The 18,780-nt window shown below is 45.1% G+C and overlaps 1 protein-coding gene across 1 annotated transcript; it reads left to right on the top strand.

Annotated features, from left to right (window-relative positions):
* Positions 1-235: 235 nt before the first annotated feature.
* Positions 236-9,945, top strand: LOC120450441 (homeobox protein aristaless). Its single transcript, XM_039633458.1, has 5 exons — positions 236-626; positions 6,910-7,302; positions 8,150-8,195; positions 8,782-9,050; positions 9,235-9,945. Exons 2-5 carry the CDS (start codon positions 6,950-6,952, stop codon positions 9,806-9,808), a joined length of 1,242 nt encoding a protein of 413 aa, XP_039489392.1. The 5' UTR covers positions 236-626; positions 6,910-6,949; the 3' UTR covers positions 9,809-9,945.
* The last annotated feature ends 8,835 nt before the right edge of the window (positions 9,946-18,780 follow it).

Here is an 18,780-nt window from a genome sequence, read left to right on the forward strand (position 1 = left end):
CCTGCGACACCTGCGACGATCGATCGACACGCTCCGATCGCATCGCTGCCTTTCGCTTCCTCTCGCTCCCTCTCGCTCTGCGGCACTAGGAAGCACTGAAAACGCTGGGAGGCCAGAAAACCACTCTCGCAACATCGGAAAACAACAACTCCAACCGGTTGTTGTCGTCGCCTCAGACCCACCAGACTTTTCACCTGCGCGCCAACTGCTCACCGTGTAGTTTGCTGCCGGCTCTGGAACAGCCCGGTCATCACGTCGCGTTCGGTTCCGTTCTGTTTCGATTTCGATTCCAGCTCCGATTCCGCTTCCAATTCCGATTCGTATAGTCGAGCTGGGGATATATCGTTGTTTCCGGGCAAGAGTGCGGTCCATTGTGGAAGTGTCGGCATCCTGCTCCTAGTAAGGAGCTGTTCACATCATAGATACACCGCGATCAAAGTGGACACTTGGAACTCGGTATCTGCTTGTCTGACGAAGTGGACAAAAGACCGTCGGCAAAAGTTACTGTTGGTGTGTGAGCTACTGGGCTCATTAGTCTTAGCCCGGCAAAATCAGAAGGCGATTCAGAAGGCGAAACACTCGCAAGACCATCCCTTCAATATCGGCGATTAAAGAGAAGAAGGAAGGTTAGTCTGAAACATTTTATTGAAAATATTTAAGGCGCTCTTTGGGATAGAACAGACATAAAGAGAATTTCTTATATACAGATCGTGTATAAAATAGTTAGTGTTCCTCATAATTTCATAAACACCAACTTGTATACTTTCGTATAACATCATATATGTTTGTCTTAAAATTTTGAATGTACATTTTGTTTTAGCGTTTAATGTAACTAAATTCCTAAACATAAATATTTCTGAGCCCCTTACTGTCACTTTCGAATCCGCAGACCACATATCACACCTTGCGAATAACCTACTTCTTAGCATGATAGACAAGTATTACAAGTATGAGCCATAAATGTATTTCATAATTCCCCTGTCTAATCATCCCAATCCCAATCTGCGTGAAGAGGGGAAAACAAAGCGTATGACGGAAAATAAATATCATTAAATTTGATTAATTCCTCACCTGGACATATCGAATCAGACAAATATCAAGCCAAATCGTATCATCGCTGTAGAAAAGAACTTTATTAACTCAACTCCGAGGGGCGAAAGATTTCGCCTTCGCCTGAGCTGATAGTTCGATAAGTTTATCGCTGATTGGTTTTAATTAAACACCATTAAAGAGTACAAATTGTCAGCGGTGCAGTCAGCGCCAATAAATCACGTTTTGTCTAGCTGATGTTTTTCCCTTCTCGAGGGGGTTTTTGGTCGAAAGTTGGGGGCATAGTCTTATGCTTGTCCCTGTGTATACCTCAGTGTACCTCAGTGTACCTACAGAATAAATGAAATTAACCAGCCACACCTATCAACCTCCGATAATCTTGTCAAAAGCCACTGACCACCGACCACTTAGCCGCCTGACGCGTACGAGGGCCTCTAGCTTATAGTCTATGGTGAAAATAACACAAATATGGACAGATATGTCGGTCCAGATAAAGCTAAGGAAACCGGGACCCTCTTTCCTGGTGATAATCGGGCACTTGGCCAACTGATTTAATTAATACGTATAACGCATGTGACTTGTCAGCACAAGTAACGAATCTAAAGGAATCTAAACGAATCGGTGACGCAAGTTGGTCGCAGTGTATTTGTATCTGTATCTCTGAGGTAGCATCTTTCCCAATAGATAATACCAAACAGATCCGATAAGATTGCCTCGCACTTGGGACAGCGTAAAATTAAAATATGTTTTCCATCGAAATGCAGTTCAATTCAATTACGGCAACAAACAATTAAAACTTGTTGCAAGATACAGCAGATACTTGGTATCTGATAGATATACACCCGAATTTTTGGCAGCTATCTGAACACGAACTCTGATTTGATTTGATTTGAATCGCTGTTGCTCGATTGCTCGACAGCTCCCAATTTGGGGCGCTGTCTTTTGAAGGGCTGGTGGTAGATTGGTGATGGCAACACACCCCCGGAGAGCAATCTCCTCCAGCGGGAAGATGGCGCCAGGGCCCTCTGAGATGTGCTTCATTAATTCCTGGCCCCGACCCCTCGCTAAATGGAACATGCAAACATGAGAAATTAACGTCGTCTTCCACAAATTGCCCACCGTCTGCCTCGGATTCGCTTATCAAACCACACAAGACAATGACAAAGGGCAGGGCGGAACGGTCGCAGATGGAGATGGAGCTGGAGCTGGAGATGGAGATGGCGTCGGGCAACAGTTGTCCAATCCCCACATCACCGATCCTCCATCCCCGATCCCACTTTATAGCTCCTCACTGCGACTGCTGTTCTTAACATGCATTTTATGAGTAATTGGCCCCGCATCAACATCACCAACACGGGCTAAGCTTGTAGCTACAGCATCGCCATTCACCATCACCACCACCATCACCATCATCCACCTCTTGGTCTTCTGTGTGGGTCTCGAGTGGCTGGCTGATCCTGGCTCTGAGTCACAACTTGAACTTGCGTCTACCTTTGGACTACCGTCCCGGCACTCTGATCCATTAGGGTGGGCACGGGGTAAAGTTTGCTACCTGGGAGCGAATCTCGAATGCCCTTGGAGAGCTCGAGATGCAGTTGTCAATAAATATTTAGCGCAAACTCCAATTCGCTACTTTAAATCATTTTACAACTTTAAACTATACGGTAAATTGTTAGCATATCAAAGGGTATATAGGAAAGTTAATCCACAATATCGTTGACCAACCTTTTTCACCTGGCGCAGGGTAAGGGTACCAGACGGGTCGTTGCAACTCCGTCTGATAGGCAGTAAATTGAATTAAGATTGTGGAAAAGAACAACAAATGAGGCAGCAGCTTCGACACAGGATATGAATAAACTAATTATAATTGGGAGTGTGTGCATTAGAGGTCCATAACGTACACCCCAGAACAAGAGGTGCAGAAACAAAAACAGAAACAGACGATGATGACGGCGCCTGGCCAACACCGAGAATTCCGCCTTATCGCACCTGGTCCAAAAGACGGCGCCAAGAAACAAACAACCCAACAACTGGAAGGCGAGTGGAGGGCTCAGGTGCAGCTTAAATGGGATAAACACTACGGACTCAACTCGATTCAGCTCAGCTGCTTGTGATATTAGTTTAAAATATTTTCAAACTTGGAACTTCCCTGGCCAATCCATCAACTTCTCGGAGGGACCACACACTGGCATCGGGGACAATCAGTGAGCTTTCGCTCGGGGCCAAAAGTTAAGCCACCCAAAATGCTTGCCATTATCGAGGAACCGGAGGCGAAATTACAATGCCGATCATCAAAGTGTGACTAAAGTGGTTTAGCCTAATGTAAACCCATAAATAAGCAGTCCAGATACTGGCCAGACTGGCACTGGGCACTGGCTGGAAACTGGAGTCCGATCAAGTCTGATCAATAAAGTCTGGAGAGTGGAGGAGCAAGACGGAGGCGCATTAACGAAATGCCAGAAAAGAGCTTCTGTTTGCTGTTCTACCTGATGCCGTCCCTCTGGCCCGGCTTTTAATGAAATATGCCAGCACAACAGTCCCCAGACACCGAGAATCGAGGATCGGGGATCGAGGATAGAGGATCGGGGATAGAGGATCGGGGATTGCATCGGGAAGATCGGGAGCTGAGGGAGCTAAAACACAAAAGTGCAACCATAAAAACGACACCAAACATGAAGGAGCCCACTGAAGGCTGAAGTAAAGAGAAGAGCTGGCCAGCGCTGAGTTGTGGAAAGAGCAGCCAGGCAGGGCAGGAACATTGATGCTTATCGAGATGACAGAAGTGACGACAACGGACGCCGGACAAGGGACAGTGGGCCAGCACATGGGATGGATACATCGGCGGGACAAGCGAATAGATGTAGCTTCATACACTTGCTTCGCATCACGAATTAATTTCTTCATTTCCCATATGCGTGTACTGAGAGAAAGCCGCTTGATGTAGGATACATTTATTAGCTACGATTGAGGCCTCATTAAGCCACGACTTTTTTTCCAGTGACTTTATGACGGCGCTGGGCTAGGAAACCCACACAGCCTACAATGTTGCTCTTAAATATTTCCCCAGACACTAATGGAGCTTATCTCTAAACGGAACAAGCAACCGCAAACAAGTTGCCAGACTCGGATTCAAACTCGGATTCGGACTCGGACACTCGAACTCCAAAGCCCAGACTTTGACTGCGATTCGGAATGGGACTTGGTCGGCTGGCCAAGGTTTGACTGGCGCTTGGCCTGATTAGCATGCTGGGCCTAAGAGGGCCAAGACGCCGAGCGGTTGTGTCAAAATGTTAGCCACGAAATCGCCCCCATCAGAAGTTCTCATCCACCCATCCCATCACAACCCAACACATCCCATCCCAACCCATCGCAATCCATCCGAATCCCAGGCTTCCTGGAGTGGCTGGCTATCTGGTTTTGGGCAGAGCAAGTGCAGCGTTAACTTGATTAGTTGCTGACCAGCCAGTGACTTAAACTAAATGAAGCCATGCGACGAACGCAGCCAACGCGACCAAACCAAATCGGTAGGCAGACGTCAAAAACTTGACAGTTTGCAGCAAAGTCACTGCCTTTTAATTACCCAGCGAACCGTCAATCAGCGGAGGATTCCTATTCCTGCTGCTCCGATTGCCTGGGCCATAATAAAGTCGTAACGCGGATACAATTATAAGGCGGCTCCACAACAAAGCCGAACGGCACACATTCCCCACATAGCTCCAAAGTGCTCAACGGTTCCCATTCGCAGTGGCACTCGCACTCGCACTCGCATTCACATGCAATGAATTAATCAGTGCGCTGGTCTTGTACTGTAATGAAGTCGCGGGGTGGGGGGAAATTGCAACTAGTTACTAGTAGCATAATTGCAAATTCGTACAACTAATTTAATAATTTGCTGTCCGCAAATTAAGTTTGTCAGCTGTCAATGCGCGGAATTCGTTGACAACATTGAAAACTGACAGGGCAACTCATAACCGAAGTTATGATCGAGCCCAGGAATGAGTTATGAACTGGAGTTTGGGACGCTGACGAGGAAGATTCATGCGAAATGCCTGGGCGAGGTGAAGAAAGATGCCACTCGAGCTGAACCTCCAATGCCAGGGAAGTGCACTTAAACAATACTTTTGTAAATTACAGAAATTAATAAATCAAAATCAACTAGTTGAGCTATCATCTTCTAATCACTTCAATTTGAAATTTTAAAACTTTTAAGATTTTGAAGGCCAAGATTCCAATATATATCTTCCAGTGCATGTTTCTCGTTTCTGACTTCGCTCGTTTGCCAGTTGCAACTTCATTCCGAACAAGAATGCAACTAAATCAATCACCGCCACACTAATTTGCCATTTAACAAGGTATTTGGACAATTTTGATATATGTAGAGATGTCAACAGAAGCGGCGGCCATCAATCAAGTGGAGTTTTTGGGCATGGACCACGGTCCGGAGGTAAGGCCCTGATTTTTGAAGTTCAGAGATTGAAACAGAAGGGGAAGGTTACAAGCCGGGCCTAACCACTTAGTTGTCATTTAAAGACGTCGTATATTAATTAGCCAAACATGGAATTACCAAGCCAAGCTCAAACTTCGGGAGCTGTTCGAGAAAAGAGAGAAACCCAGACTCGCGTTCAGGCCCAGCTAGCACCTGATATTAATTTGATCTGATAGAAGCCACATGGACGGGGTCTCGCAGCGACCACAGCACAACACAGCACAGCACAGCACAGCCGTTGAGTTGATGATGATGAAAATGAAGTTGCCGCCCAATTTAATTAAAATTCCAAACGATCTGCACATGAAGGCTGCCGTTGCCTGCCAGCAAAATGAGCCCAACTCAGCGCCCGATGAGACGAGACGTGTTGATGGAAGAGATCAGCTGGTGGACAGCCCCATGCGGTGGCCATCGATTTGCATTGAGGCAAGTTCCTCGGCAGCTGCAACTGGGCAGCGGAAACCTCAGTCCGCAGATGAATCTCTAAACGAAGCGGAGGCCATGACCACAAGGCACGCTTCCAAACCGCAGAAGTCGCAGAACCCAACGCATAAAATGGGCACTCGGCTATGAGAAATTCGGCACTAAAACTAGAAAACACTCCTGGGGCTTCTGGATTAGAAAGCCATCAATAAACGCGTTATATTTGCAATAGAAAAGAAGAACGGTCCGTAGATACATACATATGTATATCTTTAGCGACGTGTTTCACCAGTGCTTTCAAGCTACATGTGCTTATTGACTGATGTTATCTGCAGTCTACCAAAATCATTCATAAATGGTATATTTATTTTTAATGGCAACATTCTAAAAAGGATGGCCAGTCTGATCAGAATGTAACTTCTGTAAGGGTTCCATTACCCCTTCCCAAACCCTGTTGGCCAGTGTAACCGCGACTACCGACCTCAACCATGGAGTCCCGACCCAAGCGATGACTTGGTCATGGCTGGATGGCAAATTACGGAAATTGGCATAATAAAGTGCACGATAATTGCACGTTTAATGTTTATTGAATTACGAGCTTCTAATGCGCGGCTAACTCGATATTCTTACATGTAGAGAAAAAACCAAATGACCACATCAAAATATAGAATATATTTATTTTCAAATGATCTTTTTTATTGATTTTTAACTTTTGCAATTATAGCTGCAGCAGGTTTAATAATTAAGTCATTTTGAACTGAATATTTATGATGAAATTAGATGGCTCCTTAATTAGCAAATAAGTTATGAAACACTAACAACTATATTATTGTTTAATAAATCCAAATTGAGAACAAATTTACCTAACGTGTTCTTAAGTAACTAATAACAAGTTCTTATATTTTGGAATATTTAATTTGTAACTAACCCATATATTTTCCTCTGTGTAGCCGCTGTCTTCGAGCTGAGACTAGATCGCCCTCCTGGATTATGGGCATATCGGAGGAGATCAAGCTGGAGGAACTACCGCAAGAAGCCAAGCTAGCGCACCCGGATGCCGTAGTGCTGGTGGACCGTGCACCAGGATCGTCCGCCGGCGCAGCGCTCGCGGTTTCGATGTCGGTCTCGGGCGGAGCGCCCAGTGGGGCAAGTGGAGCAAGTGGAGCAAGTGGGGCAAGTGGCGGCACCAACAGCCCCGTTTCGGATGGGAACAGCGACTGCGAGGCGGACGAGTACGCCCCGAAGCGGAAGCAGCGGCGCTATCGCACAACCTTCACCAGCTTTCAGCTGGAGGAGCTGGAGAAGGCCTTCTCGCGGACCCATTATCCCGACGTGTTTACGAGGTGAGTAACATATGACGAGATGCGATAAGAGCACCGAACGGACAAAATGACAAAATGACAAAATGAGTGCCCCAGAAGAAAAGAAATTTGCATAAATCGCTCATCGAGGCGCGACAAAGGCTGGAAAGTTGATTCTCGCTTTTACGATACCAATCCAATATGGGAACATGGGAAACGATCGGGTGATAATAATAATGCTCATAGCGACGCGACCCCCTGAGTGGATCGATCGATCTCATTTTCTGGAGCAGCCGATTGTTTATATGCGGCTGGCTGCGACTCCTCCTGAGCTAGTCGAAATAATATGTGGCCCTAAGAAACTCTAACGATCGCAATTAGCATGCAGCAATGTGGTTGAAAGACAGCCACAGTAATTGCCATAAATTTAAAGTCGGGCACTTTGGCAGTCGAGTGGCCAAAGTGAGCGCTAATTGAGACCGCACGAAGCTGGGTAGCTGGGAAGCTGGGTAGCTGGAACTCGAGCAAAAACCGAAATAAAAAGTGAGCTTGCAGCTTACAGCTTACAATGTCAATCGCAGCCACAATAAGATCAACTTTTTGCCGTGTCGCTGGCAGTTTTCAATTCATTAGGCTGCGGGCTCATTTAAATGCAGCAATTAATTAAGCCAATAAATCAGTTCGACAATGATCTCTGAATAAGCTTCCATTGCTTTGGAACATGGAACGAGAGGCAAAGGAGTTGAGCTAAGGTCAGCGATTTAAGTAACATCTTTCTGGGCATTTGGCAATAAAATTGGTTAGCTAAACATTTGGCATTAAGCGAATAGAAAGACTGTTTGCCTGCCCCACATCCTTTAACCAAGGTTTCTCTTTCATTTTCTTGCAGAGAGGAGCTGGCGATGAAAATTGGATTAACCGAGGCGCGCATTCAGGTAAGCATTTGGCCAAGGGGAAAAGGGGAAAATTCAGGGCTCGAGGCTGCGCAGATTTGCGGTTAATTCGCGTGGCCCACGTGCACCCAACAATGTTGAAAATTGAAAAATAATGGAGCATGTCGCTACTAATGAAATCGAGACTAGCCGAGGGACCAGACGGACAGCCAGCGGAGATCCGTGGCTGGAGAAATTCATTTAATTCCATTTTAGTGCCAGTCATTACATGCCCGGTCATTTTATGGTCGGAAAGTCGGATGGTCGGAAAGTCGGAAAGCCGCTTCCTTTTAATTACTGCTCATGCTAAACAACATTATTTGCCTACATCCACATCCATTGCTGCTCCGACTGAAACTGCAGCTCCTAATCCGAGTGCAATCAGCAGCGGGCTTCTTCCCAAGAAGGACTCCGTATTCAGATTGTTATGTTAAAAACTAATTAAAGGGGCGTTTTCAATAACAACGCCCATTAATTGGCTGCCTTGTGTTCGAAGTACACATGAACAGGATGGCCCAGAGCTGATGCAGATACAGTAGCCTGCTTGCGGCACATAACTCATAAATCCCATTCCTCTGCGACTTTCCAGGTTTGGTTTCAAAATCGGCGCGCCAAGTGGCGCAAGCAGGAGAAGGTGGGCCCCCAGTCGCATCCGTATAATCCCTACCTGCCCAGCGGCGCCGCCACCATGCAGACGGTAGTCGGGGCCGCCCTTCCACCCAATCCCTTCACCCACCTGGGCTTCCAGCTGCGCAAGCCCTTCGACGCCCAACACGCCGCCAACCTCGCCGCCTTCCGCTACCCGCACCTCTCCGCGGCGCCCATGATTCCGTCGGGCTACTTCAACCAATTCCAGAGGTGAGTAATCAGTCGATACTACTTTGTTACGAGGGGGAGGTCGTGTAGGAAAGTAGTTAAAACTGTTATTTAAATAAGCTCTTAACTGGTTTTAATAGCCCCAAGTATTTGCTCAAACCAAAGAGGGCTATGTATTATACGTTTTTTATGGACTATTCTCCAATTTGTGTGCTACTCTTTGCAGGGCTCCTCCCCATATGTTGCCACATGGAATGGCGGGCATGTACTCACCCTCGAGCTCCTTTCAATCCCTGCTGGCCAATATGACGGCCGTTCCGCGAGGTCCGCCCCTTGGAAAGCCGCCCGCCCTGCTGGTGGGATCTCCCGATCTGCATTCGCCCAACCACATGCTCGCCTCGCCGCCCACATCGCCCGCCTCCGGGCACGCCTCCCAGCATCAGCAGCACCCAGCCGCCCACCCACCGCCGCCTCAGGCGCCTCCTCAAATGCCAGTTGGAGTCCAGACTGCTCAGCTGTCGCCCCAACAGCTGGTGGGGATCGCCTTGACCCAACAGGCCTCGAGTCTGTCGCCCACCCAGACCTCCCCGGTGGCCCTGACCTTGTCGCACTCTCCCCAACGCCAGCTGCCTCCGCCACCTCCATCGCATCAGCCTCCGCCACCAGCTCCCAGAGCTGCCACGCCACCCGAGGACAGGCGCACCTCCTCCATTGCCGCACTGCGTCTGAAGGCCAGGGAGCACGAGCTGAAGCTGGAACTGTTGCGTCAGAATGGACATGGAAACGATGTGGTCAGCTAGCTGGAAGAGCAATTGAGGTTCAAGTATGAAACGGATGATGCGAAGGTCAGCGAGGATACCCCAAACCCAAGTGCAAAAAGATTTCCAATTCACTGCAGTCCTAAGCTAATAAGTTATTCAATTGTACTTTCCTAAGCCCCAAATTTAAATAAATTCAAAAAGTGAAATTAAAAATTGCATTGCAACATACATTCTATCGTTTTGTAAACTAAGTATTGATAAACTGAATAGAGTAAGTGCAATAACTACTTTAAAATGTCAGTTCAAAATCAAACTAAGTTTACCATAGCCAATTCCCATTCTGAGCACACCAAACAATAACTAGCTCTTCATCATCTCAGTATGTCTTCTTTTGTAATCCCCACAAATTAAACATAAGCCGATACCTAATGGACCAAAGCCCCTTTATAATGTTGGTAACAACACCTACTTAGGAGAGGAGGGGGAAGCCAACTGAGTCCACTGAAACTGAGTCACAGCCGGACTGACTGGCCCGATCTTGGAGTACGGAATGATTCCGGCTCAGATCCGGAATAGAAGCTGCCATTAATCAGTGGGCTTCCCATAAATCAGCAAGTGAAGGGACGGCGGAATGGAGGAAAAGGGAGTTTGGCGTGATCAAAAACAAGGCAGTCTTCTGCCTTCTGAGAGAGTGAGAGAGGATGCCACAAATATACAATTATGAATAAATTAGAAACAAATTAAGTATGTTAATGAGTCGCCCGTTCGGAGACGAATTCAAAGTCTCAAAGTCTCAAAGTCGCGACTCGCAGAGAGAGAGGCGGCCACAAACAAAGTATCCACATCTCTCTGCGCTGCTTGTTGGTGAATTATGCGCGGTAATTAATAAAATGGAATATTTATGATAACATTTATAAAACACGAAGTTGCCTAATTCGATTACCAGATTTTTGGTCAGCCGCTCATTTTTTATTGAGCTCAAATGCGAAGCGGAAAACGGAAAAATGAGAGATGAGAAATCAGAAATCAGAAATGAGAAATCGAAAGGGCCATCCATGGCCATGGACTCCTCCTCAGATGGCCTGGTAATTGCGATGAGGTGGAACTGTGATAATCATGTTTAGCCGACGGGCCTGCATCATACCTGTATATTATTTTTACCTTCCTGGGGAGGCGGTATGGTAACATATCATGCATTTCAATGAGTCGTCAAATGCAGAACGTGAGCGAGAAGCCAAGAGCAAGATCCAAACAATTAATTTGCATAATAATCAAGCCAAGAGGAGGAAAAGGGGGAAGTGGGAAGTTCAACAACCATATTAATAATCATTAATTAAGGCGACTAATTAACGCTGACATTAAGAGACTGCATTTTAATTACTACGCCGATTGGATATTCTATTAGCTTAGTTTTTTTTTGGCACCTGCATTTATTTAACGATTGCAGTGGGAAATGAGTTGTCGCCATGTTTTTAAAAAAATACTTAAGCAAGTAATTTCCATTTTAAAATTTTTGTACGCCAATTACTGTAAGTACTTATTAAAATGTATATGCACGGCAGTTATTTGTATTGTTTTAGTAACTGCATTTAATTTGCTAACAAATTTGCACAGAAACATTCGATTAAAGTGCTTTTCTGTTGGGATTTAATTTAATTTAACAGCTACACTAACTTAATTGTTAATTCCACATGCCGCGAGTGAGCAGCAAAACCAACACAAGACAACCAGGGCAGTTTTTTCCAGCTTATTTTTCTTCTTTCTCCATACATTATTTTGTTGCCTTGCGAGAAAAAATGCAGCTTTAGTTGTTTGTGCCTTTTTGTTGTATCTGCTGGATGTGTAATTGCCGTGCTGCACTTGTGTGTGTGTGCGAGTGTGTGTTTCGTGTGTTGGCGCAATTAAGTTTGCGTTTAATTTGCAATTATCCAAACGACTCGAACTAATTAGCGCCACTTTGATTAAACTTAGCAGCACAAAATTGAAATGTAAAAGGAAAACAAAAACGAAAACGAAAATTTTTCCAATTTTTCACGAGTAGTAACCACAGAAACGGTTAACTGCTAATGAAAATTCTCAGAAATCGAATTTAGGTTTGTCCCTGAAATATTTATAAACATATTTAAAAAAAGTCGTGAAATTGGTCATAAAATGCCAGCCCACTATTTGTTTGTATTATGACAATACAATATAATGAATTCACTGAGACAAACAAAAGACTTAGGCAACGAACTTGCTGATGGAACTAAGGGCAGAAGGCAAAGACAGCTAAATAAAACTGTTCGCATGTAATTAAAACCAAAAATCCAGTTACACATGCATATTTTTTTGAGGAAGATGTAGTGGGATCGGCGATGAGATAATCTCAGCGAGATAAAAGAGTTTTGTTGGCAAAGTTATCAAATTTGAGTTCACCTTATTGATATGTAATCTGAAACACGCATTTGATAACACGCTGCGATAAGCATTGATCGAATTCCAAACGACTTAATGTATACTGGGTAATGGAGCCCATAATGAATCCAGATTAGCTTTGATCGCGAAGTGGCAGATCGGAAAAAAGGGCTAGGAAAGCTAACAATTCCACTAGAAGTCGAACGGTGTTTGAGCTGTTTATTTGAGCATTATTGCAATCGCTACTTTTTCATATTTCCTGCTTTGTCCTGCTTTTGTGTTTTTACGGAACAGTGCTCTAAATTTGAATATAAATCATCGGAGGTGAAGAGCCCCAACCCGCGTCCTCACAAGCGCCGACAAAACGGTAATGATGTGACTTTTATTATACTTCTCCGGGGCGACGGGGAACCCACAGAAGAGACCCCAAAGAGAAGACGATGAGAAACATTTGGCGCCGTGGCAATTAGTTATCAAAGGCGACGGGCATTTACAAGCAAAAGTCAAGGCACTCGAAGCCACCCAAAGAACACGAAAAGCTATATAAAGGGATATCATCCAACGAATGATGACTCATCAAGAGTGCAGTGCGAGCACCAGAGCCGACTTACAAGAAGGTGGAGCGGAACGGAGCTCGACTACCGAAGTCGCTGTAAGTGAGGCACCCAGCGCAGCGACTTGAGATTCCCCATTTCCCCGTGCATCGGGGATTCATCGGATTTCATAGGCCCGCCCCAAATCATGACAGCGTGCGCCGGGCCAAGACAATATTAAAACGTAGCGCAGCTAAAAATTAATCCTTATCGACGACTTCGGGGAGTTGGCCGGCGAATGTATGTACATACACTCGTATGTGGCCCTCCGCTTATGGCTGCCACTCGATCGGAGGCGTCCGGGAGGGTCTGTTGCAAATGGTAGCCGAACAGCAGCAGCAGAAGCAGAAACAACTTAGCACGAGACACTTCACGGGGCACTCCTCGCACGCAAGGCAAGTTCAGGGATTCAGGGATTTAATGCTGAGGCACAGCTCTGAGTATCTGCGAAGTTATAGGCAACACGAAAGTGTGCGGAAACACAAGAAATAATTAAAAACTATTATAGTAGTAGATTATATATAAAATAAAATATTTCCTCAGACTGACATATTTTTAGACCGATGTGTAACATTCTGCCCGAACATTCCCATGCGGGCAGTGAATTTATAATTCAAAGCAAGCCGAGTGGAGTCGGAATCAATGCGCTAATTAAATAAACATAAAAGTCTTGGGTCGGGCATTTTCTACGCCTCCTTAGCTTATCAGCATCTGCGAACGACATGTGTTGGAGATCCGATCGCTTATGCAAATCAGCATACTCCACTCCAAACTCGATTCGGGTATCCAAGCCCACGCAGCCGGGCATTAGGATCGATAATGAGCTGATTAAACCGTTTTCGAATCTTCTTCACTCGTAGGTGTTGCAGCGTGCAAGATTAGATTAGGGTAATCAGCTGAATCATGGATCAGCCGCAGAAGTAAGAAAGAGATATAGGGGAATTTAGAAACCCAACGATCGGACATCAAAACAAAGGCCTTTGATGGCACATTCGATAAGTGGAGTGACTGGACTGGCTTTCGATAATTGTGGGGCAAGAGTAATTAACTCAGCCGCTGCACAATGCAATGCGAATTATAATTCGAGTTTGCCACAAATTAAAATTGCCATCCGGCGAGGCATCCGCGGCATGCGACGGTGCAAAATCTGACAAGCGGCTACAGCATAATAATAAATGTGAAATTAAATAGGACGCGGCCAGCAGCTGCCCCTGCACACTGACAGAAATTGGAGGGCGATTGCGAGAAAGCGCCATATAAATATTTCCACTAAAACTTTAGTAATTTAGTCTTAACCATTTAATAAATTGATGAATCAAATTCATACTTGTATACGTGGTTTCATTTGTGCCGACAAAGATATTTAACAATTTTTCGAAAATAAAATTTCTTGCAGTCACAGTCACTGACATATTTGGACGTGAATCCCCAAAAAAGCGGCCCAGCCTGCCTTTTAAGCCCGCTCGGCTCACTAATTTGCCATTTAGTCGAACATGCCAGGTATTTCGGTGACAAGAGCAAGAGCAAGAGCAGCAGACGCTCCTGGCCAGAAACTTTAATGGCTTAATGTGGCAAATGTGGCAACGAGGCGACTCCGGATCTGGCCGAGAATTGGTCACATTTCGAGCCATTCCTACGCCATTTGCCTGGCTTTTCAATCAGTTCGGCGAATGGAGAGAGGATGCTGGGCAATTACCCGCAGCAGATCGCTTAAAATCTTATTAAGTTTTGTTTGTTTTCATCATTACATTCACGGCCGGGGCCATTTTCGGCCATTAAGAGTGAAAATCTTGTGTAAATCGAATTATTTGTAATTTATGGTGTGGCAGCAGCAGAGGATTATTACCCGCCGAGCGAAGGCATCATCACCAGGCAACCGGACAACCGGACAACCGAGCAAACGGGCTGGAGTGCAAGTTCCCGATCCAGCCATAGCTAAACCAATAACCATTAAGCGTGCTAAAATCAATCGCAATTGTCTGCTCCTCCCCCCAAAACCGAACCGAACCGAACTTAACCGCACCGAACCTTTCCAGATCCCCGCCAGAAATCCCGATCCACCTCCATCTGCGGTTACAATTTGCAGACGATTTGCGGTTACGATTTTTTCTCCTTTTGTTGGCAGCACAAGAGCCAACATGGCTGGTGGATCGAACCACAAGTGACGAGGAGGGGCAGCGATCCGCAGACCAAACTGGTTCAAAGAGATCATCGATTTTCAATTACCGATGCGGCGAGTGTGCGGCTAAGTAGTTTGGTTTTTGTTTGGTCTAGCAATTTTCGAGCCGAACTGCAGCTGGCCCAGGAATCATTTAGCCGCTAAGCGAGCGAGCGGACAAAAAAGGGAAACTAAATTGAGTAAATACAAATTGCAAGGCTGAAGGATAGTGAAGAAGGAAAGGCAAGTTGCTTAACATATGCCACTTTAATGCAATGAGCTGAGATGAACCAAATATATGTTTGTATCTAGTGACCCCAATCCAATATCGGTTTTAAGTTATTCTGCAATATAAGTAATAAAATGCAGTAAAATACATTTGGACTGATTAGCCGGCTTTACAAATTAAGTGCGACACTCGGCAGCATGTTCCTATCAGACGCGTCAGTCACTTGCTCACTAACTAACTTGCGGCTCCAACTAACTAAATGGCCAACTGGCGAGTGAGTGAGCTGACCATATGCGATCACGGACATATATACACATATCTTATCTAACGAATCGTTTAGCAAGTCTAACCCGTTTCCGAGGCGTGCGACTTGGCCGAGCTGGCGAGCTGGCGAACTATGAATGAAAGCGGTTGACTGGGATCGAAATTAGTACGAGAAGGGGAGCTATGCTAATCGCTGGGATTATAATTAATTAATTAGCCAGCCGGCAGCGATCTCACTGCCCATTTCTCTGTCTTCATGGGCGGACACGGGCGGACATGCGCATCTCTGCGGACGAGTTTGTTGCCAGAGTCTTTCGTTCGCTTTTACGTGGGGGCTTAATGCTTCCAGCGAAGCGTCAGAAATTTAATCAAAAATTTCATAAACGCTCGGCGGTCAAACTGCACATTTAATGACAATAATTTGCGTAATGGATTTTCATGTTCTCGTAATTGAATTTATTTTAATTTAAACTAAATTGCGCTACGCGTTACACGAATTGGGATCGGAGCCTTGGAATATATAATTTTATGCGCTCACGCGGCCCCTCCACTAATTGATTATAATTCTGTCAGTCGCCGTTCTGCCACCGTTGCCTGGCCGCAGGTTCAGATGGATCTGGTCCCCTGGATCTGGTCGGACCTCCGGACACTCGGATCGGCCATCCCTCTGCTCCATATTTCGCGCATTATTTTGCGCTCGTTAACTGGCTAGGGGCTACGGCTACAACTCCATCCCATCGTCATCGCCAACCCATCGTCATCGCCCTGACCATCAGCATAACCAACTCCATCACCAGCCTTAATGCCCATCATCATCAACAGCATCGCGGTGCTGCTACTTCGACCACTCGCAGCTAGAGGTGGGTCAAAATAATAAAAGAAAGAATTTTATCCATTTAACTAGTTACAGATAAGAAAAGTTATCAGTTGCACAAAACTAACCTACAGCTAAAAATGGCAAATGCATATTTCTGAATTCTAATGATGAAGATTTTTTGAATTTGGTTTCTGCAGACCATTGGTTTAAGGAGTAATACTTTCCCCGAAAGAATCACGCACTCCGCTCTACCTCAAAGACTCAGTGCCCGGCAGGTGTTTTCGAATCAATACGGGGATCGATTCGCTTCGTCGTAGCCTGTTAAGAAATACTCATCGCCTGGCACCTTTGGGTGGAGAGAAGCGCAAGGAAACCGGAGCTCGGTAAGTGTGTGCCTCAAAATTGTTTGATGAATTTTATAATAGTGGGACATTATGTTTGCTTCCGCTCGCTGTTGCCACAATTTACTCTTTATGAATGTCAATGGTTTTTTAATTAATTGCAGGCCATTTTCGATACTTTACGAGCCTGTCCTGTTTTTATATGCAAAATCTTAACATGCTTCGGGTACTCGCATCAATCTGAAATTTATCTTTGGCCATTAAATTCCATGCGATGTGATCGTTAAATTTCTCCTGCTGAATGTGACAATAACAATTATTTTAAGAGCCATGAAAATAATTCCCAAATTACAAATACCTAATCTCGTCGGAGCCCCGCGATATTACATTAAGGTTTATAACTATTTGTTAGCGGTATTTAGATAAATGTATAAATGGGTATCACATCATCCGCAGTCGAAACCCTTTGTACTCTGTCGATCTGTTTCACGTCAGTTCATTAAAGGCGCTTAAATTGTATTTCAATGTGGGACTGGGGCTCGAAATCGGGCTTGGCACACACAACCGCCACACGAACGCCAGAAGCGCAGAAATCCAATCAAAAAGCAGCCCAAGACGCCACCAACACAAGAACTCCAGCTGGAAATTAAAGTTGGAATCGGAGTTTGAGTTGGGGCTTAAGCCAACACCGAAGTGGCCAAGTCGACCCCCTGTGCGAGCCATTGTCGTAAATCACACATTAAAATATTTATTTGTATTTTTACTTGTTCAGAAATTAGCTAAGAGCCCCCAGTCGAGATCCAAGATCCAAAAACCGAGTCGGGGTCGGGAGTCCGGCTTTGTTGTGCGAATGAATTTTAATTTCCTTTTTATGATATTTTAATTTATTTAAGCGTAAATCAAAACCAAAACGAGACGTGCTCTCGATCTCTTTCCTTTTTTCTTTCAGCCGGAGGCTGCACTTTTAATAAATTAGATTACCTTCAGTTCGGCACTTGAAAAAATTATTTTTAATTAGGGATCCATGCATATCCATTATTCAATATGTTCTTATACTTCATTATATTTAATGAAATCCAAAGAAGTTTTTAAATGAAGAAATTGAACTCATAACAATTATTTGTTTATCAAATTGAGATTGCTAAAGACCAGCTTAATGAAACATTAAATATTGGGAAGTAGCATTATGCTCCTTCTATCCCTCCTAGGATCGATACTGGACTTTCCTCTGAGTGTACTTCGGGTGCGCTCAGTTCGTGGCTTACCCGATTTTGGGAACGGAGCGGCGCTTCCTCGGATCTCCGACATCCGCGCGAACTGCATAAATCTTGAAAGGCTCACCAAGCCCTACGAACAGGGAAACAGGGAGTGGTGGACTTGAGCTGGACTAACAAGCTGGAAAAACACTCTGGAGGCCTGGCATGCAGACAAAGATTGCTTTTTCACAGCTTGTGGTACGTCCGGCACTTTATTAATTTGACGTTTCCAGTTGCAGGCCAGCAGTTCAGCAGTCCAGCAGTCCAGAGATGATCTCGGCCAAAAACAGTCCGAGCAGTTAACGGTGCAATAACTTGTATACATTTTCAGTCCCCGAGGGTGCTCCCTTTTTTGAGCGGGGGTCGGGGGGAGGTCGGGGTCCCACAACAATTAGTACGCGAATGGGACCTGAAATTCGGTTCCATCTAATTAGGGCGACTCCTTACAGAGTTTGTTAACGGTGTCTGTAAGCTCAGAAAAGCTCAAAAGCGCAGGGCTGTAACTGTTAGTTTTTGGTAAGTCCGGCAGATGGCGGCTGCGTTGTCTTTCCTCTTATACGCTGTAAAGTATGCTGTTGTAAGGGGTTTTCATGCAGGTTGCAAGTCCTTAACAGGATCCAGCTCTGAACTCCTCATTACTCTTTATAATTTGAAATATTTCATTGTATTACACTTATAAGTGCACTATTATTATTAATATTATTGAATTCTTGCAGAACTCTATTTAAAGGACTCATAACAAGCATCCTTCGAACTCACTGTAAGTACACATTGCTTTTAACTTGTGTTGCACTGTTACTTTTGCCATCGAACATGCTCCGCCTCAACATTTCAATAGCAGCTGTTTTCCCCAGCGAACCTCTCTTAACACAATGTTAATATCCTAACAGCTCTGGTAACAGAAGCACTTCTTGTTGGAAGCCGTAACATGACGACTGGAAGTGTTCATTTTCTCGAGG

This window comes from Drosophila santomea, chromosome 2L (assembly GCF_016746245.2).
Source record: "Drosophila santomea strain STO CAGO 1482 chromosome 2L, Prin_Dsan_1.1, whole genome shotgun sequence".
Classification (NCBI taxonomy): Eukaryota; Metazoa; Arthropoda; class Insecta; order Diptera; family Drosophilidae; genus Drosophila; species Drosophila santomea.